The 22,146-nt window shown below is 48.9% G+C and overlaps 1 protein-coding gene across 1 annotated transcript in view; it reads right to left on the bottom strand.

Moving 5' to 3' along the window:
* The window catches only part of LOC144822537 (aldehyde oxidase 1-like), a 661,088-nt gene that overhangs the window by 94,407 nt on the left and 544,535 nt on the right, over positions 1-22,146 (bottom strand). Inside the window, exons 30-31 of the mRNA XM_078680183.1 lie at positions 18,533-18,585; positions 15,899-16,013 (exon numbers count right to left, since the gene is read on the bottom strand). Coding sequence (XP_078536309.1) covers positions 15,899-16,013; positions 18,533-18,585 — 168 coding nt within the window. The remainder of the gene's footprint in view (positions 1-15,898; positions 16,014-18,532; positions 18,586-22,146) is intronic.

Below are 22,146 nucleotides of genomic sequence, written 5' to 3'. Positions count from 1 at the left end.
AATATCTCCCTCCATGAATAACCTCCCGAAGAGTTCCTTGGTCCCGCGCCCCAATAAAGCCAACCACGGTCTGTCCTCCACAGACATCACCAACTTACTGGCTACCTACAAGACCACCAACGTTAATATCCCTCCACTCGCCTCTCCTAACAATTCTACTCAATTTACCATTCAGACCATCTCTTCTGTCAGATCTTACCAGCCTCCCCCACAAGGGACACCCTCATTCAAGAATCTAATCTCTATCACCCTTATCAGTCCAGACACTCACATCACCTAAACAGTTGCGTCAGAGCCACACTGTATGCTCCATAACTGCAGATCTGCAACCAAACACACACTGGAAATCTCTGACACTATCACCCACCACAATCTCGATGTGCTCTTTCTCACTGAGACCTGATTTAATGACTCCTCTCACACTTCATTTGATCTTTTGATACCTACTGACTACTCTATCCTCAGAAACGACAGAACAGACAAGATCGGGGGAGGTGTTGCGATTATCTTCAAAAACTCCCTCCAAATCAAAGCCTTTCCCACTATCCTCTTTCGCACCTTTGAATGCCTTTTCCTAGAACTCTAAGTTCATCATGGCTCACCCTTCAGGTTCCATGCCATCTACCACCCTCCTGGTAATTGCTCTTCCTTCACGGAGGAACTCATCGACTTCATTAGTGACCAACATTCACAAAGCGACAAGCCGATCTTCCTAGGTGATTTCAATCTCCACTGGGGCTCCGTGGATAACTCGGCTGCCAACAAGCTTGCAAATTTTCTCTCAGCTAACGATCTTGTCCAAATCTACTCAGAAATTACACACGACAAGGGCTCAATTCTGGTCCTTGTTATTTCTAAATCAGACCAGCTTACCACTGCTCCCCCATCAGTGTATCCTGGTCTGACCATTTCCTCATTCCCTTCAGTATTCACCTCTCGCACATTATAACTCTCGGTCAACCTAAAAGAGCCACTACTTGGTTCCGCAACACAAAAACATTGATCTTGAGACTCTGTGTGATTCTGCGATGCATTCACTTCCAAGTCTAGACCCCAATGAGGATGCCAAGATCTCACTTCCCATTGCTTCTCAATCCTTGCAGTCGTAATCGACAAGGTTGCTCCACTACAAAGCAAAAGAAAAAGACCCACCCCATCAGCTCCTTGGTTCAATAAAGCTCTCTAAGACAAAAGGAAAACCCTTAGAATCTTGGAGAAGCATTGGAGACAATCTCCATCCACCTTCAACCTCTCCCTTTTACGTTTAGCAAGATCCAAATACCACCAGCACATCTTCCAGGAAAAAACATCACATTTCAGATCCGTCCTCGACTCAGCTAAAAACAGTCCCAATTTATTTTTTCAACCTCATCAAAAACCCAAATTGTTCTGCCCAAACCATCATGCCTGAGGATGCTTCAAAGAGAGCAACTGAGTTTGCTATATTCTTTGATCAAAAGGTAAAATCTCTGGTGGAACAAGTCACCCACCCCACCCCCATTGAGGAGCAAAAATCCTTGGTCACTTGGCAGAACTTTGCCACCATCTCGGAAGATGAAAATGCATCCTCGAAACCAAACCCTCCAACCATTCTTCTGACCCCATACCCAGTGGCATCGCCATTGATTTCTATACCAACACTCTCTCCTACTGGAGCAGGCTAGTCAATCTCTTCCTCAGTCAAGGATCCCTCCCAGTTGTTCACAAAACAGGACAGGTTACCCCCCTTCTAAAAAAACCCTCTGCAGATGCAAACGACCTCAATAACTTCCGCCTCATCACCAATCTCCCTTTTCTTTCAAAGATCAAAGAAAAATGCGTTGCAAAACAACTTTCCCAACATATTATGGACAATAATCTCCTCGACATGTTCCAGTCTGGCTTTATTCAAAATTGCAGCACTGAAACAGCCCTGCTGTGAGTGATCGATGATGCGCTGCATATTCTTGATTCGGGGGAATCGCGCCTTCTGATTCTTCTTGACCTCTATGCAGCCTTTGATACTGTTAATCACTACACCCTCCTTAACACTCTTCAACAGAGAATGGGCGTGGAAGGCACAGTACTCAAATGGTTTGCCTCATTCCTCTAGGACAGATCCCAAATGATCAAGATTGCGAACAGTCTCCCGTCTCCATTGGTGGTCCCTCAAGGTTCTATCCCTGCTCCCACTCTGTTTAATCTCTCTTTGGAACCATTAGGGAACCTCCTAAGCAAAACTGGAATCCTCTACCATCTCTACGCCGATGACACCCAAATCTACCTCAAGGTGTCTTCCTCTCATGATCTCTCACTACTCAACTCTACTCTCAACTCTATTCACAACTGGATGTTAGTTCACCAACTCATTCTCAATCCCTTCAAAATGGAATTCCTCCTCTTATCTAGCTCTCTCTAACCCGCCTCCTGATCAATCCTGGATGGATCAGTTGAATTTACTCAACAGTAAACCCGTAATTGTGGACTGCGCTAAATCCTTAGGTGTCATACTTGACAAAAGACTCAACCTAATCTCACACATCAATTCCATTACCAAGAGCGCACGTTATTAGCTGCGCCTTCTATGGGCGATTCGTCTGTTCTTCCTGGAGAATGACCTTAAAACCTTGGTCCAATCGCTAGTTCTCTCGAGGCTGGATTATTGTAATTCTCTTTTGACTGGCCTTCCCAAATCTCACCTCTCCCATTGAGCCACCCTCCTTCAAAAGGGAAAAACTGATGGCGCATTCGTTCTCAGACAATGCGGTCAGAATTCCCACTCCTCTGTAGCCGGAGGTATACCCTGCGTGTGCTATCAGAGTGTAGCTGTATCTATCAAGTGCCTTGCAATAATTACCTTTAAGATGTGTCTCCTCAGCAGCATGCCGAGCTAGACGCAGGGCTCGGGAGCTCCCGGCCGTCGCTACCTAAATCCTCCATAAATTCAATGCCACAGAGTTAAAATTCACAACACGGATCTCTTGAAGGGTCGCTGAAGCTGCGACGCTGCTGAGAGAGGTCCGCTGAATTGCAAGAAACCTGTATTCTGTGATTCCCCTGATCAGAGACGGAGGAGGCGGCGAAACCAAGATGGCGCCCCGGGTTCGGCGCTAGCCTCAGCCGGACACCGGACGACAGGGAGCGGAGCGTAGCTACCGGGAGGTGCTCGCATAGGCGCTGCAGGGCGCGGGACAGGAGAAGAGGGTGTTGCGGCCCGACTGCCCACGCGGACTGACCCCGAGCGACGCTGGAGCCGCGGCTGTCGGAGGAGGTGCGGGCGGCGAGGAATCCGGCAGACTGTACCGGGGGAGAACACCACACTGCACAGCAGACCCCGGCTGGAGCCTGAGACCCCCGGCGGCGGCGACCCACGGAGAGCCCCAGGTGGGAGGAGGGAGTCCCCCCCACCCCCCCACACTGCTCCTCGGCCGCGACCGCACTTTACCAACATGGCGGCATGATTTGCGGTCGGGGGCCCGGGATTGCCTGGGGGCGACTTGGCCTGCCTGGGACCAGGTTGCGCTGCCAGAAGAAACTCCCCATTTGCCCGCAGAAGATCAGGCGCAGCGGCGAGCGGCCCCGCACACTTTATTCACGCGGGGCCGCCCTTTACCAACATGGCGCCCAAATGAGGTAACCCCGCGCCTGACAGCGAAGCGCCTGGGAGAAACATCGGTGCTGGCGCGGAGAGGGGGCGGACAGCAACGGGCGGAGGTACCGGCAGACCCCGGAGCTGGTCGGTGCCGGTCCAGGGGAGGCTGCTCACGCATACGCCGGCGAGCAACGGAGTGACAGCCCTGTGTTGCTGGGGTGGCAGGCCCATAAGAAAACGGTGCAGCCCCCTGACCTGGATTGTATCAGAACACGGGCCTGGAGACCTGCCCGTCCCCCCTATCCACGTGGGCTTTATCCCTCATGACCAACTGCCCACCCACTACCATAGACGAGCGATCGGGAGCCGAGCGAGATCCTCCAGGGGGACACCCAAGTGACCCTTGAGACTTGAGGGGCAATACGGATACCGTGACGCAGCAGTGGAGATTGACCATCAGCCTACGGTGTGAAGGAAACCCAACAGGCAGAGAGCGGGCATGCGTGGAGCTATCCCGGGTCGCGGAGTGGGCTCTGGCGGCTGATACACGCAATCTCTAGATCCATACGGACTCCACCCGCCAGTGCGCGGGGGGAGTGGAACTCACGGGCACCAGAGCCATACACCTAGTCGGTGGGCGACCATGGGAAAGAACAATCCTGTTCCTAAAGCCCTGAAGCAAGGCCCTATGGACAATTTCGCGACCTCCCGCCCAGGGAGGGACCACCCCAACACAGCTCAGGAAGGCTCGCCGGACACCGATAGACTCCTAGCAGCCATTCAAGCCTCAAGATCCGACATCCAGGAGTCGAGAGCGGCGTTGGAAGTTAAAATAGGCGAGGTGGGGTCCGAGGTCACTCTCCTCCGGCAGGACTACAGGAACCTTTCGGCGCGAGTCACTGAAACTGAAACACGAATTGGAGAGGCGGAAGACTCCCTTACCACGCTCCGCAAAGAAATGGTGGAACTCCAAGCATCTCACAGACAACTCCTTTGGAAGGTGGATGATGCGGAAAATAGGGCACGCCGAAATAATCTACGCTTTGTGGGCTTTAGGGAGGGAATCGAGGGGAACGATATGGCGGCCTTCCTCCACACGTGGCTGACCGCGACCTTCCCTACGGCACGCTTCTCGGCGTGCTTCGTAATCGAAAGAGCCCATAGGGCACTGCTGGCGAAGCCCCCGGAAGGTGCAAGACCTAGACCAGTGATAGCACGTTTCCTGAACTTTGCGGATCGAGATCTAATTCTTCGTGAGGCCAGGAAAATGGGGGAGATTCGGCTAGAGAACACCAACATCATGATTTTCCCGGACTATAGCCAGGGGGTCCAGAAACAGCGTCGATCCTTCGACCTGGTGAAAGCAAAATTGAGAACACTAAAGATCACCTACATGCTGCTCTTCCCAGCGAAACTCAAGGTTCTATACAAGGACAAATCAATCTTCTTTACACACCCTGACGACGCTTGGCAGTGGCTGGAGGAGAGGCCTGTCCTCAACAGCAGAGAGGCGGCAGGACGCGAGGAAATGGACAGGTCACTGAGAGAGAGAGTCAGCTGGGGGCTCCCAAAACCACAAAGGCGGAAATCGAGGAGGCTCCACTCCCGCGCTCCTGGGACACCATATCAAGCCCGCACACCCGCGGGGGCCAGAAGAGGGCGATCGGAATCGCCGGGAGAGTCCTCCTCGGCGGGCGCACGAAGACAAATCCCACGCCATTCGGCACTCTCGGAAGGAGACGAAGGGGATCGAGCGGAAGATGGAGAATCGGAACCTGGGGAGGTGGACCCCAGTGAGGAACGGGGCTCAATGCACCCGCTGGAGAAGGAGATCCACCATCTGGAACGGGACTCATCCGGCAAACAAAGCGGGACTGACTCCGCTACGCAAGACTCACACTCATGAAAACTACAGAGTGGCATACCGAAGAAGACGGCCGGGAGGCACGAGGAAACGCAAGCTGCCAGTCCTCCCTTGTGTTTGTTATCTTTCCCCTGTCCAGTGTATATGTTTTCTTTCCTTGAATTGGTTGAGACATTGGGCTAGAAACGACACCGGACCTAGTGCTCTCACAGCCTTTTGAGTTGGGGTGAAAGGTGAGGGCTAGTTGAGTTAAGGGGGGGAGTGGGTGGGCGACAGACCGTCTTCTGCTGAAAGCTTGGTCCTATATTGGGATGAGTCTGGAAGGGAAGGGTGGTGGGGAGGGGGGGGGGGTTCATGGGGGACCGGAGTTATCTTGAGTTGGGGGAGGGGGGAAGTTGAGAAACAGCGACTGCATGCCACTACGCACCTTACGCTACACCACTTTGCGTGCCATTCCCGGAAATACGGAGGGAACACACAATGGCAGACCCACTAGATCACAATCACACTGGTGACACAGGCGTCACGATACTCTCTTGGAATGTGAATGGCCTTGGGTCAAAGATCAAAAGGGGTCTAGTGAATGCATATCTTAAGAGGCTAGCGCCGGACATTATACTACTCCAGGAGACCCATCTAAGAGGCACTCAGTGCGCTTTTATAGCAAGAGGCAGGCACGTGGTGCTAGCGCACGCAGGTTACACGGCAGATTCCAGGGGGGCGGCAGTCCTCGTTAAAAAATCCACACCGTTTGCTGTCACTCGCACATGGTTGGACCCTCAGGGGACATATGCAGGAGTACAGGGAACATGGAGGAGGCGTAGGTACACAATTGTCTCAGTCTATGCCCCACCAAAATTACAGGCACGCACCCTCACTGCAGTCACTGCTATCCTTCTAGACACGGCGGATACGATTCAGATAGTGGGGGGGGACTTCAACGACGTAATGTGTCCCACAAGAGACAGATCGGGGTCCCCACGTGCAGCAGGACATGGTACGGCACTGGCTAGACAGATGCACACTTTGGGCCTCACTGATGTCTGGAGATGGCTCCACCCGACACAGGAGGCCTACTCCTTTTACTCCGGGGCTCACAGGGTCTTTTCCAGGTTAGATTATATATTTACTTCTAGGCAAGAAATCACGGTCAATGACTTAGCGGACTATAAAGCGCGGGGAATCTCGGACCACTCCCCCCTGTATGTACACTTGGGACGAGGGAGGAGGGAAAAGACCATGGAATGGCGCCTCGCGGCATGGGACCTGCAAACACCGGATCTATTGAAGGGAATTAGAGCAGACATAAAGGTCTATGTGGCTGAGAATGAGGGCTCAGTAGAATCAGGGATCACGCTCTGGGAAGCATTGAAGCCAGTCCTTAGGGATCGTATAAATAGCAGGTTGGGAGCGGCCAGGAGGGAGTTACAACATGCGGTTACGAATGAGGAGGCCTCGATCTTAGCCCTCGAAACAGAATATCACCAGGGAAAAGAAAAAAAAATTCTTAGGAAACTATTAGACACACAAAGGCACTATAGAGACCTTGTCACGGGGGAAGCGCGCACACAGGCTCTGGCGACACTCCACCGCCTATACGACGTGGGTGACAAATCGGGTAAACTCCTAGCATGGCTGAGCAAGAGAGAAAGGGCGGCACGATGGGTTGACAGGATTGAAGTGACAGGGAACAGATCAGCCTGTACAGACGAGGCTATAGCAGAGGCCTTTGCAGCGTATTACGAGGACTTTTATAGAGCTAGGGACTTGGGGGGCGAGACGGACGCCAGCCACTATCTGTGTGACATGGAGGTCCCACAACTGTCCCAGGAGGACGCTACGGACCTGGAAGCAGAGATTACACTAGAAGAAATAGGAGAGGCAATAGCGTCCCTGAAGCCGGGGAAGACGCCGGGACCCAACGGCTTCCCGGCGGAATTTTTTAAACGTACGGCGGACCTGCTGCAACGCCATATTGGAAAGCTATTTGTCGAGGCACTCCAAAAGGCGAGCTTGCCGCCTGATCTAGCCATGGCCACAATTGTCCCTATACACAAGGAGGGTAAGCCCAGAGACAAGTGTGCCTCCTACCGCCCGATCTCTCTCCTTAATATGGAGACAAAGATTCTGGCTACGGTACTAGCTCGGCGCCTGCGGAGGGTAATTTCTGATTTAGTGCATGCAGATCAGTCCGGGTTCCTTCCAGACAGGGCAACCAAATTAAACCTCCGCCGTACCCATAACTGGCTGCAGGAAGTCCGAGAGAGGAGCGAGCCCCACTGGTTCCTCTCGTTAGATGCCGATAAGGCCTTCGATGCGGTCCACTGGCCCTTCTTGTTTGAGACGTTGCGGAGGTTCGGCTTTGGCCCTAAGTTTTTACAGTGGATTAGGCTCCTGTACTCGGCCCCAAAGGCACGAGTGCGAGTGAATGGACGACTATCGCGCGAATTCCGCATTAACAGGGGAACACGTCAGGGGTGCCCACTGTCCCCCCTCCTGTTCACATTGACGATAGAAATACTAGCAATCCGGATCCGACAGAATCAAGGGATTAGGGGGTTTACCTGGGGGGACTCGGAAGCTACCCAGGAAAAAATCTCATTATACGCGGACGACGTCCTGCTGTTTGTGACGGACCCGAATTCCACGATCCCGGTCCTCTTCAAAGAGTTGGATGACTTCGGGGCGAGAGCTGGTCATACTATTAATTGGCATAAATCGATTCTATATGACCCACAAGTCCGAGAGCGAAGGGAGTGCCTACCGGAACTCCTCATTCACACCACAGAGGGATTCCAGTATCTGGGGGTATTCATAACGCTAGACGAAACACTCTCCCTTAACAACAATGTGACACGCATCGTGGCAAGTGCGAAGCTAGAAATGGACCGGTGGAGGCAGCTTCCGCTCACCCTATTGGGGCGCGCAGCACTGTATAAGATGGTGCTGCTGCCAAAGTTCCTCTATGCCCTGCAAAATGAATACTACCCGCTCCCTCCCACAACCTTGCCTAATATTCACGGTGATCTGCGAACATTCTTATGGTTGGGGAAACACCCGAGAGTGGCCTTAGCCACACTGCAATGCCACCAGTACAGCGGTGGGATCTCCCTTCCCAACCTAGAGGCATACTATTGGGCAGAACACCTCGCTCCGATAAATGAATGGTTGCATGCAGCAATAGATCACCCTACTTATGCGCTAGAAAGATCAAAATGGTCTCACACGAACGTTCTGTACTACCTATACGGTGGTCCAGCGGGGAGACACTTTCTGCCGGCTACCAAGATCACGCTGGCCGCGTGGAACAGGGCAACCAAACGCATGGGATGGGACAAACGACCCACCCGACAGACCCCACTATGGCACTGTAGGTGGCTGGGTGAGCTCCACAAACTGACAGGCTTTAGACAGTGGGACAACATCGGCATCTCAACCATAGGGGACGTGATTGCCAGGGGAGAACTGAAAACATTCCGCGCTTTACAGGAGGACTTTGGCCTACATAACACTCAGTACTACAGATACTCACAGCTCAGACACGCCTGGAGGGCACAGAACATCGATCTGACAGACGTCCCAGAATACGCCCCGTTGGAGGGTAGGTTGCTGCAGGAGCAAATTGGGAGGGGGGCGGTGTCCCTCACGTACAGGACGCTAACCAACAATACATTAGGAACCCTACAAGACTTGCGTAACAAATGGGAGGCAGACATAGGGGAAATGGAAGACCTGGACTGGGAGCTGGTTCTCATGCACCCTCGTGAGGTTGCGATTAAGTCCAGACTCCGTCTCATACAGCTGAAAGTGCTACATAGAGCATACTACGACAGGGTGCGACTGTACAAAATGGGGAAGGTCATGGATACGACATGCCTTAGGTGCCACCAGCCAGAGGGAAATTTCTACCACACACTTTGGGGCTGTAAAATCATACAGACATACTGGGAGGACATATTTGGGGAATTAGAGGAGGTCCTGGAAACTACTTTACCACGTGACCCCAAGCTAGCGCTGTTGGGGTTGACGACCGAAGTCGACTTGGCCCGCCCTTTGACCATATTTCTAGTGCTGGCCCTAGTGGTGGCCAAGAGAGACATTGCTCGGCGCTGGGGAGCGGCCGAGCCGCCAGAATTGGAGGAGTGGAGGAGGGGGCTCGACCTCTATATGGCGGCGGAGAGAGTGACGTACAAGGCCAGAGGTTGCCCAAAGAAGTTACGGAGAGTATGGACAAAGTGGAGGCAATACCATGGACTAGAGTGAACTCACAGGAGCTCTAAAGGAGAGCGCTGCTACACCTGATGGTTGATCCATACATAATAGTGGGGGAGGAGATTGGGCCTGTTAAACTGTATCACTGTGGTGCCCTGTGTTGGTTCGAGGGTGGTAATTTCATCAGGAAAGGATGGACGAACTCTGGGATGGGTGTGGGGGGCGGGCATGCAGGAGCTGTTTTTTAGGGGTTGTTTTTTCTCATTTATCTGCAGTTGTAACATGCTTTGGTTTGAATTGCACTGTCGCGGTTGATGGGGGGGGGGTAATCCTCATGGGCAAAAGAAAAGTTGCGGAACTGACGGATACTGGCTGAATGTTGAAGCCAGCCCGTGTCCTCATATATTCTCAGACGATGCGCCTAGTGCAACAATAAAAATGTATTTGCAAAAAAAAAACAAGATGTGTCTCCTGCAAGAGAACCACATCAGGTGGATGTCGTTTAATAAATTGCAACACTGTTGCCCTTTTCAATTTGCCACTGAGACCATAAACGTTCCAGGACCAAATCTTCATTGAGGACAGGGTCCATCTATGGGCTGCCTTCTTTTAATATGTTCCCTGTCGGTGCCCCTTCCCCCATAAAGGCCCTTTTCTCAGTAGCAGACTTACTCGCACTCCTTTTATATGTCTGTGATATCATACCAAACTACAAATTTGCCCTCTCAAATCTCCCCGTCCCCTCACCCTGCTACCCTGCTTTTTAAGTTGTGGGAACCCCAACTCTCCAACCCGCAGAGCGCCTGTTGCCGCTGAGCTTGCATAACAGTTCTAATAGATTGGGGGGTGCTCGACACAACGGGCCCAAAGTCAATAAACTCTGTTCCAACCCCTCCGGTCCAAGCCAATTACCGGCTAGTAGCCTCGGTAAGTACCATTGGAGTAGTATATGCTGGGTTTTCTGGGTAGGTCTGCCCCAAAGTCCCATTGCTTCTGTGAACCTCTCTGGTTTGCCATCCAGAGCAAAGTCAAATTGTTTCAGTCTTACCTCCACCCCGGTCTCACCATTCACTATTCTTGTGCCGCTTCTGCCCTAAGTGAGCTAGCGGGTCTTAAGGATGGAGCCCGCCGGCCGCGCCCCACTCCTGTCTCACCGATTTCTTTAGAAAGTCCACTTTTTTCGGTTTGGGTCTTTGCCTTGTCGCCTGCCAATTGTGTGCCAACCCTCCAACCATTACCAGGTTTCCTCAGGAGCTGCAAAGTGCCAGGTCTTCCCTTCGGCTATCACCTGCAGTCGAGCTGGGAAGAGCATTATATATTTTATGTCTCAAGATCTTAGTTCCTTTTTCACTGGTTGAAAGCTCCTTCTTTGTCACTGTACTTGAAGAGTAAAGTCCAGAAAGAACCTAATCACAGTGTTTGCGTACTGGAAATCCCCTTTCGCTCTGGAGGCCTGTAGAATCGCCTATCTGTCTTGATGATTGAAGATTCTGGCAATATTTGTGGGTGGCGGGGCTCCAGGTCTAGGAGGATGTATCGGTGCCCTATACGCTCTCTCAGTGGAAAAGAACTTTGACAGTGTGGGGGCTGTAGCTTGTTGACGATAAGGTGTTCTAGGAACAGATCAACACTGGGTTACTCTGCTCCTAGGGCACCCCCACTACTCACATATTGTTCCTTCTCGCTCTCTCGCTCTCCCTTCTTGATCTTCCAGCCACACTGCCATATGCAATGCATGCTGTGTCAGGGTGTGAACTTCTTCTTCAAGGTGCTTCGTCTTTGACTGGAGTTGGGCAATGTGTGTCTCGGCCGTAGATACCTTCTTATTCAACTTAGAAAGGTCTGTCCTGATCAGGGTGACCTCTGTAGACACTAAGTTTATTTTTTGCATTCGTTGCGGGCTTTGAAATGGCTTAGTTATTCATTTTGCTGGATTGGACTGGCCCTGCATCTCTGGGCTTCCCCATCTTCCCTATGTCTGCTTCCAGGTTTTCAGAGTAAAGGGTCCGCCACCTCCCCACTCTTGCGTTCTTCGTTTGTTGGGGCCCTCTTTGTTTATTTACTCCCTAGTAGAATTCTCTCTTTTATGCCCGGCGCCCCTTCAGGACACTTCCTCGCCGTAGTGTTGGTTATTTTGGTCACTGGGGATCTATACCTGGATCCCAGTTGCTGGTACTAATGTGCGGTACTTTGCTGACCCTATGGATTTGTCCAAGAAATTATAAAGCACCTTGATATATATATGGCTTAAGCACTTAACGGCTTAAGCACTTAACGGCTCTAAATGTACAACCCATCGTCGTAGACTCAGCAAAATCTTTAGGCATAACACTTGACGCCAATCTCAACATGCAGCAGCACATCAGCAAGGCAACCAAAGGAGCGAACTTCCAAATCAATACCCTGAGAAAACTTAAACCCTTCCTTCCTGCCAAAGACTTCCAAACTGCAGTACAATCTATAGTCATCCCGCACATAGAATACGGTAGCACCGCCCTCTGCGGGCTCCCCCTAACTACAACGGCACCCCTAAGAGCGTCCCTTAACGCCGCAGCGAGACTCATCACCGGCTCAAAAAAACACTCGCATATATCCCCGGACTTTAAATCACTGAACTGGCTACCTTTTGAAGCCAGAATACATCTGAAAATCGCATGCATGACACACAAGGCTGTTCACATGAACTCACCCGCCTACCTCACTCAAAAGCTGACAATTTCGGGTGGCTCTAGAACTACTAGAAGCACAAACAATCTTTTGCTGAAACCTCGAAGATTTCGGAAGGAAAAAACATATAAACGCTCCTTTTCAGGAATGGCACCCAGGATCTGGAACTCTCTCCCTCCTGAAACAAGGCTCATCTCCTCCAACACACTTTTTAAGAAAGAAGTTAAAGCGATCCTCATGGCTAAATACACATGATCTACTATTCCGTATTACTCATGAATCTGCTCTGTAAGACCTGCCCGACCCCCCTGGTCTATTGTACTACTTGTATTATCGACTTACTTGATTGTATACGCTCACTCTTTGTATTTTGTTATAATGTTGACGCACCTGTGTGACTATGTATATTGTTATATTGTTGACGCACCTGTTTGACTTCGCACACTTTACCCACACCACCTCAACGATCCCTACTTCTCTACTACTGTCGCACCTCAACTATGCCCACCTTTAAGCTACAAATATTTTAAACACGCTTAAGCAAGTATATGCTCCTTATTTTTGTACTTTATATTATTGACGCAACTGTTTGTCTATGCACCATGTACCGACACTACCTCACCTGTGACCTACCTCATGTTTTTTGACCTACCTATGTAACTAAGCACCTTGTACCTAACTACCTCAAATATTACTTTGTATTACTCCTTATTACTTTGTATTATCACCCCCGTGTCCTTGTAAAGCGCTCTGATATCTGCAAAGATCTTGTTTGCGCTATATAAAACTTTCAAAATAAAAATAAATAAATAAAAATAAAATATGGGTTTTTTCTTGAGGGTTCCACATATGTTTGTGACTTATGAGTTCCTAATCCTTGTTGGGGCTGCACACCTTTGCTCTGTGGGGCGGGAGTCTTGGATATTGTCCTCAGTGCTGGTTCCGTATCACCATCCCTGGTTGCCTTGATTCCCTGACGGCCTCTCCTTTCCTCAGGCTCAATTAGGGATGAGTACTTAGTGGCCCCCGGTGCCTCTGCCGACCTCCTTCGTTGGCTCTCCGCTTCTCATCAGTCTTATTGTATACTGTTGTAGCCCTCCACAGCAGCCGTCTTTCACTGGCCTGTGTCAGCTTTTCCCAGCACAGGTCATTGGGCTGTAGGCCCAGACGTGTAGTCAACTCCCTGGGTCTATTTTTTAGTTAATCTGGGGCCCAGCTGTCTGCACGGGAGCTTCCTTGCTAGTCTGGTATGCGTGCGGCTTACGCCGCTTTAAACCCTCGGGTAGGTCGCCAGTCTTAGCTTCATGGAGGGAATGGATTGCAGGCAAGGATTGGGCGTCCGTGTTCCGCCTTCTGCAGTGGGGCTGTGTATGTCTCAAGCAGTCCCTTTGTCCCCGGGCCCAGCTTCAGGATACGTGTTACTGATCCCCCCGGACGTTGCTCCTCACCGTCTCTATGGGCCCCTCTCTCTTGGCCTTCATGCACGATGAGGCGCGCTTTCCTCGTTATGGCTCCTATGGTAGGGCCGTGTAAAGGGCAAGCAGCCCCCTCGTCCACGGGCTTAACTTCAGGACATGCGTTGGTGGGCCCCCTGGCGCTTCTCCTCATCGTCTCTATTGGGCCCTTCTCTCTCTGCTTTCATGCCGCTCGTCGCCTCTGCTGCACATCACCGCCTCCGTCCCTCTTCAAATCCGGTCCACGCCTGATCTGTGTGCTGGGTGGCTGGCTCAGCCACTCCGTTCCCTCCCAACTCGGCTCCAGACTCCGCCTACCTCTGCTGTTATTCGGTTGTCTTCCCAGGACTCTCCTCTACCCCGCACCAGCCGACAGCCGTCCGCAGGGATACCAGTGTCTGCACAGGAAGCTCGAGCGGAGTCAGTTCGCGTTCCCCACTGCCATCGCCAAGGGTCAGGGCAGCTCCTTTCCCTTGTAGCCCCGAATTTGGGGGACAGTCAAGTCACCGATTGTGGCACCGGGTGGATGCCCCTTCGCCCGATGCGGTTCCCCTGCAAAACGTGGTCGTCAGGGGCCAGGAAAATTACGGATTTTGGGCTTGTACCGGAGCTCTGCTACTCTGTGGTCATCTTGGTCTGCGGTTAAGCCATACCCCTAAAAGCAATACTTTTACAGACGATATTCCTGTCCATGATATTTTTTATATCCCAATATTCTTGGCACAATATTTTTGTATGAAGATATTTTTTCCCGATATTTTGTCCAAATGCTGGCAAATTATTGTCTTTTAACACATTTATGACAGATTTTTTGATTCCCCCAGGCCATTTTTCTCACTTATGTCCAGATCAAACGTTTGCTGAACATTACCTTCCAGGTTCATAACTCTGTACCTGCCCCCAATGTGGTCAAACAAGTGCTGTCCACCTTAAGGGACAGTACACACCTGGTCCGATGGCTTTACCAAGCGCATCTACAGAATTGGGATCTCCCTCCAAAGTAAATGGGAAGGGGACATAGGCCGCTCACTACTCGACTCAGAATAACACCGTATTCTGTCATATCTGTATAAGATGTCCCACAGTTCACGCTTTAGGTGCATACAATTCAACATATTAAGCAGAGCATAGCTCACACCTCGTATCTCCAAAATCTATCAGGGAGTCTCCTCACTTTGTCCTTGGTCTAGGTCCCCAAACGCAGACCTACCTCATATGTTATGGTCTTGTGGGTTGCTACAAGTTTATTGGACCGGGGTCATCGACCACCTCCATCACTTTACAGGGCATCTTCTAAATATCTCCTTGGAACACCTGATCCTAGGACTTTTTCCTCGACTAAACATTTGGAATTGACTCTTATGTTGGCGAAGCGCCATATTAAAAAGAGATGGGAAAACCTTACACCTCTGATGATAAATTTGTGGGCACATACAGCCACCTCTTGGTTGACAGCTGAGAGGATTTATCTGCATAGAGAGGAAAGGGCTGGTCTATGCAAGCACCCAGTTGCTCAAGACTGTGGCTCCCTGGTGGAGACGTACACACACGCCATCAAAGATGGAACACTTCTCCCCCTGAACGTTCCATGGTTGTACTATTATTTCGAGATTCTCTAATCCGTAGGTGCTAGATGGCCAGGAAGGTACTTGTGACTCACGATTGTGACATAACATTTTAAATCCGAGCTGCCATTTTAACTCAGGTGATGGGGTCAGTAACTCATTATGATCCACAGTAGTAGTCCGTTAGGTGGGTGTTTATGAGTTGGGGTGGGTGCGAGGATGGGTTACCTTCAGCAATAGAGTTGAAAAGAAAAAGGAAAATGGAATGTCTAATTCGTTATTGCCCCACATGAAGACTACTATTGTGCAGAAGCTAACGTACAATGTAACCTGCACTGCTATGAAATATGCCAATGAAACAAATAGTTAAAAATCAAACTATGTATAAATATATAACGTTTTTCTCCTCTCGCAGCCTTATTTTCTACTGCCCAAGTAAGGAGTACGGACCACAGAATCAGTGCAGCTTAGTTTTTATTCAGCTCCGCACACAACTCCAACAGCATGACGCGTTTCGATCCCCAAGGGATCTTGATCACATATATATATATCTGTTACAATTTACCTTGTGAGCGCCAGTTAGGCAGTCAATTTCAACCTCTGAACATCCAGCTCCGAAAATATAATAGGGCGTCACATGACCTTCTCCAGTCTCCCAATTCATGCCAGAGTCATAGCCGCTGGAGGAAACAAAGAAGTTGTAACAATGTAGGTGGACAAAGGAATCCATACTTGATCCACCACAATACTCATTAAGAAGACATATGCTACACACCACACTTTCCAAAGCAGGGACCCAAAACGGATTATGATGGAAGAAAAGATATTCGTGCAAATGCCTCCACTAGAGTTGTTGAATAGACCATTGGTTCCTTGTCTACCAGTAACCCTCAAATGCTAATCCCAGTTATGCTTTTTCTCAAACTGTACATTTTCTTCTACCACAATGTAAAATCTCTGCATTTCCAATCACCCCGACCCCACAAAAGAACACCGACTTGTTCATCCTATTGTATGTTTTGAAGTTTTTAATGGGATCAGTAGGATGTAGGGCTTCATATATATTTATTAATTTACCCGGGGCTTCCTGATGAATCAGGCACATTAAGAAGAACAGCAGACAGTCCTTTAATTGTGAATGGATGGAGAAATTGCCAATGTCAATGACAAATTTGCATCTGATCCTGCGACTGGGATTCTGGTAGACCTTTGCAAGTGGCTATCTATGCCAGTGCATGTGAAAGTTACCCATTTCAGAGAGAAACTCAATTGGTATATTCCGGGAAGGACGCTTCATTCATGCTCCGCCATGAACCTGATTGTTCCACCGTACAGGAGAACATCACTGCGGTCTCAGGACCGACCGACCTCCAGTCGGCAGTCCCGCCTCCGCTATTACAATGCGACTGCACATGGTGTAGTTGCATGCTCCCATTTTTCTATAGGAGCTTGTGCCCTTAAACCACCCGTTGCACAAGCACCCATGGAGAAATGGGAGATTCTGTTAATCCTTGAACTGCGTGGCAGGCATGCAGGGATTAGCAGGGGGGCACAATAGATGCCCCCTCGGCCCCAAACAAGTGGCCATGGAGGAATGGGGGTCCTGCTAGGGGCTTCCAAAGTCACTTTCTGACAGGCTTGCCATGTCAGAAAGCCCGATATGGAAAGCCTGTCAGAACTGACATTTTAATCCCGACAGAGGAAATGCAGTCTGAATGTATTGCGCTGGGGCCTCCAACTGGCTGACAGGCTCTTTGAGCTTGGGCTTGTCCCGTCAGAATGGAACCCAAATGGCCAGCCGGTTTCAATTCCGACCGTCTACGTTATTAGGCAGTCGGAATCGAAACCAGAGATGTCGGTCGGAAAGCCTCTGTCCTGTGGTTGGAGGCTTTCCGAACGAAATCATAATCGGCCACTAAATGTTCAGTGTTATTCTGCACTACTTGTATAATTTGCTTTAATCTAAGCCTTCTCATTTCATTCATATTTATTCAATTCTTTTCATGTCTGCACTTGTAGTTTCTCTCCTCTTTTCTTCTCTTCTACTACATGCCAGTATTTAAATCTTAGCACCATCAAATGCAGGGAGGTACATTTTTCTACTTTTTGTCCTTGCCAGGTCTCAAATGTAAATATTTTGTCAGAAGTCACCACAAGACAGCAGCTGAGTAAACATGGGACACAGATTGATACCCCAAGTTTTACACAACTCTGCTAGAGATACTTTAAAAAACAACTTTTAAGAACAGTAGAACATCTGCTGAGCCTGTAGTAGTATTTAATGAAAACAAACTGATTAAAGTCTGTTGCCGGTGAGAGACCTTTATAGGTTGACTATGTGATATAGAAATCTCTGTGTAGCTTTAAGGCCACAGGTTAATATTGTGGTAAAGGGAAGTAACCCTTTCATCCTTCCAATGTGGATAGAATTGGAACCATTAGACTGTGTAATGAAAACAATTATTTGTTTGTGGAACACGTTGTTTAAATAGTTAATATTAGATTAGATTTCCTGTTCTGTGCATTCCTTTGTGTCAGTGGTAGGAAGATCGCTAACTTCACTGTCAATAAGTGCAGACACTGGAGAAACCAAAGCTGCACGAATGAGGAACCTTTAAATCACAGCCATTGAAAGTTAAGGCCTCAAAGCACTACTTACCTCATGATTCTCCTTAATAAAAAGGGATGATACCTGCCCCTCAATCCCATATTTTCTGATTCCTACTCTAGGTTGCATGATTAAAAATGCACTGGCAAAGTCAACAGGTCTGGAGTTTGTTGCCAGCCTTTTGACTTTGTAAGGGCTTGTTTTGTCAACTTTATTGTCAGTTGATATGTGTGACCCCCACAACTATAACAAAAACACATTGGCTAAAAGGAAAAGTATTTTTGGTCACAAAAGCCATACATTGTCATAGTACTTCCAGGTAATGGAGGGAACTACTTTTGTCTGGATTTGCTCCTTGTGGAAGAACACAATGCTGTAAATCACAGTGACGTTAGTCAATGGCTGAACCACTGTTCTTTGCTGTAGCATGAAGAAGAAATATGTGAATGACACAAAAACAGTCAAATGGAAAAAGAGGTCTGGCTAAAATCCCCAATGTGCAAATATATATAGATATATATCTCAGTAAAATTAAAAGGTCTCGGCTAACACTAAACCCAAAAAAGAGGGGAAACTGGTGGTATTCCTTACTTGAAAAATCCAGTTGCTGAAAGACATATTTTAGAAGCAAAAGCAGCACCAATCTGAAATATAAAGCATTTTGTTCAATACGTTTCTTTTTTAACATTTTAGTGTTCAGGAGAACAAATCTAACACAAGGCAATAATGCTTCAATCATACAAAAAATGAAAACAATTATTTGTGTGTATACATGTATCTGAGTACGTATTTAGGTGGTTTTTCTATAGTGCAACCCTAGCCAAAAGACAGCGACGAGTTGTGCAGGGCCAAAGACAAGCTAAACGTCAATGAGTGATAGTAGGTGGCTGGTGTGTGGACTGTTAAGGAAGTTTGATGTAGTATTTTAATAGGGGTGCCTCTTTCCTAAATTGGAGCAGGTTTGTGGGCAGTCCAAATGGGTATTGGGATGTTGATCCAAATCCTAGGTACTTGGATTGAAAAGGCCTGCTGTCTTGCTTTTTCTTTTTACACTTCTTAGGATGCAGTCTTTTGTTTTTACATTTTTATTTATAGAATTTTTCCAACAAAAACAAGGATCAACAGAAAGGGGGAGGGGAACTAGGGAACATACAGGTGTGTCAAAAATGTCACAATAGAGCGTAAGCATTCGCGTCATCACTAACCCAAGATACATTATGTTCAGTAAAGGGCAAGTCTACGCATACAGAAAAAAATAAGTCTGACAGTTCCATTTACATTTAAAATAACAGTAGGGGGAGCAAAAAAATACAATGTACAGGCTTCTGTATGCATATGTACTGCAACGGAGTCAGGCTTAAGCACCACACCATCACTCCGTCTCCTTGGGATGAAGTAATAAATAAAACCGCAGTGGCTGTCAAATATGTTTGAGTATGGAGGTAGGTGACTACAGTGTAGCACACGCTTTGCTAGTAGTGTCAAAATACATTAAGTCCCGAATCCAAGCTTTCACCGTTGGGACTGAGAGTCCCCCCCCCCCCAGTGTAGAGAGACCTGTCTCTTAGAGAGAAGCAGAGCAATGGTAGTGAACTGCTGAACTCCTGCAGCTGGTGGCATAACATAGCCCAACAGTGCCAGCAGTGGGGTCGGTATATTTCAGATTCAGTTGCCCGGGAGGGATGACGAAAAAACCTCCCCCCAATATGCCAGTATTGGTGCGCAGTTCCATGCCAAGTGAGAAAAATAAGCATGCTCTATTGCACATCTAGAGCAGCAATGTCATTTGGTGGGGTCCATCCTCGCAAGTAGATGTGGTGTGGTGTATGCTCTACGCAAATATTTAAAACGTAGTAGTTTATGTCGATGATTGTTGGATATGAACAGAGTTTGCTCACAGGAATACGCCTAAGTCTTATCTGATAGGGTGTGACCCAGATCCCTCTCCCATGCAGCCCAAGCTCCCACCCAGACAGCCGGCTGAAGTTTCAGAGATAAATAATACAGTCGGGATACCAAATTGGCACCACTTGATGATGTGATGACTAATGAGAGTGGGGGAAAATCCGCCAATTCTGCCTGGGAAGACGGAAGTGTGGCCGGTATGGAATTCTTTACACATCATGTCCTTCTGATAGGGCTGCTACAGAGCGCAATTGGGCATCGCAAAAGAGGTCGCCCAGAGTGCCATGATCCACACAGTGCTAAGGTTCTTTTAGTTAGTGCTTCAGTGGTCGGGGACAACCAAGTACTATCCAAAAGCAGTATGTGTGGAGAATAGAGAAAGTCGATATTCAAATATTGTTGTAACTTAACCCAGGCACAGTATGTAGTTTGAAGTGTTTGTTTCTCTGCCGGTGTCCTAGGTAGGCAGCAGGGTATAATAGAGGAGACCGAACATGGCTGGGTCTGGGAAAGTCTAAAGTGAAGGGAGTCATGGTGTCTGTCAATGGAAATATTTCTGATTTGGTCCAGTTTATAACAAGTCCAGAGAACACCCCGAAGAACAAGTTACTTACCTTCGGTAACGCTTTTTCTGGTAGATACAATATCTGCCTGTGGATTCCTCACATTGTGAATACCCCTTGCGTCAGCAACATTCGGAAAATCTTTTTGTAGCCTCGCGCCGACGTGGACTAGGACGTCATAGAGACACGACCTCGCTCGCGACTCCGCTGACGTCACCGACGCCTACAATAGGCCCACGCCGGCGTGATGACATCAGTTCCGCCCTTTTTTCCGTGCCATCGAGGCACACGGACGGACCAATGACAGTAGAAATGCATACAGTATACACAGTACACAATAGTAAAGGCAAAACACACAGTGTAAAGCAAAAGCAGGAAAGCTATAGAAACATTTCCATGACAGCAAAATATATATACATTACATTACAGTAACACTGGTATAGAAGAGTGGACAACGGGGAGGCGGGCGGGCATGTGAGGAATCCACAGGCAGATATTGTATCTACCAGAAAAAGCGTTACCGAAGGTAAGTAACTTGTTCTTCTGATAGATACATCTGCCGTGTGGATTCCTCACCTTGTGAATAGAGTCCCACAGCAGTCCCCACTCCCGGAGGAGGGTGTCCACTCCTCTATACCAGGAAATCCTGAAGGACAGAGCGTGCAAAATGACCGTCCCTCCTCACTTCGGTATCCAAGCAGTAATGCTTCGCGAAAGTGTGGAGGGAAGACCAAGTTGCCGCTCTACAAATATCCTCTACAGGCACACCTCTAGCCAATGCAGAGGTCGAAGACTTAGCCCTTGTAGAATGAGCCCTTATACCCTCTGGTGGTTCCTTACTGGCCAAAGAGTAGCAGATCTTAATGCAGAGGACGATCCATCTTGACAAGGTTCTTGTATGGACCGCTCTTCCTTTCTTGCAGCCAGCAAAGCCAATGAAGAGTTGGTCTTCCAAACGAAAGTCCTTGGATCTGTCCAAGTAAAAGGACACCGCCCTCTTAGGGTCCAGACGGTGCAGTCTCTCTTCCTCCTTAGAAGGGTGAGGGGGAGGATAGAAGGTAGGTAGGGTAATGGACTGCCCCAGATGAAAGGGAGTTACCACCTTAGGCAGAAAAGCAGCCCTGGTCCTAAGAACCATTCGATCAGCATGAATGGTCAAGAAAGGGGGCTTGAAACTAAGAGCTTGAAGCTCACTTACCCTCCTTGCCGAGGTTATTGCAACAAGGAAGACTGTTTTAAAGGTTAAAAGTCTCATGGGACATTTGTGAAGAGGCTCAAAAGGAGCACCCATCAAAAAAGTCAAAACAAGATTTAAGTCCCACTGAGGCACAATAAAAGGAGAAGGAGGGAACCTATTTGTGAGGCCCTTCAAAAATCTTAAGACCACAGGAGACTTAAAAAGAGATGGCTGGTCAGGCAAGCAAAGAAATGCTGACAGCGCTGAAAGATAGCCCTTCACTGTGGCAACAGCAAGCCCCTGTTGCGCCAGAGAAAGAGCAAACTGAAGAACATCAGACAAATTGGCTCTCAAAGGGTCAATAGATTTTTCCCCACACCACGTGACAAATTTTGACCATCTATAAGAATAAATGGACTTAGTGGAGTCACGCCTGGCTGACAAGATGACATCCACAACGTCAGGCGGGAGGGAAAAGGAATTCAGGTTGCCCCGTTCAATCTCCAAGCATGAAGGTGCAATGTCTGGAGGTGGGGGTGTAGAACCTGCCCCTCCATCTG

This window comes from Lissotriton helveticus, chromosome 3_1 (assembly GCF_964261635.1).
Source record: "Lissotriton helveticus chromosome 3_1, aLisHel1.1, whole genome shotgun sequence".
Lineage (NCBI taxonomy): Eukaryota > Metazoa > Chordata > Amphibia > Caudata > Salamandridae > Lissotriton > Lissotriton helveticus.
This window is presented reverse-complemented; position numbering and strand designations above follow the sequence as displayed.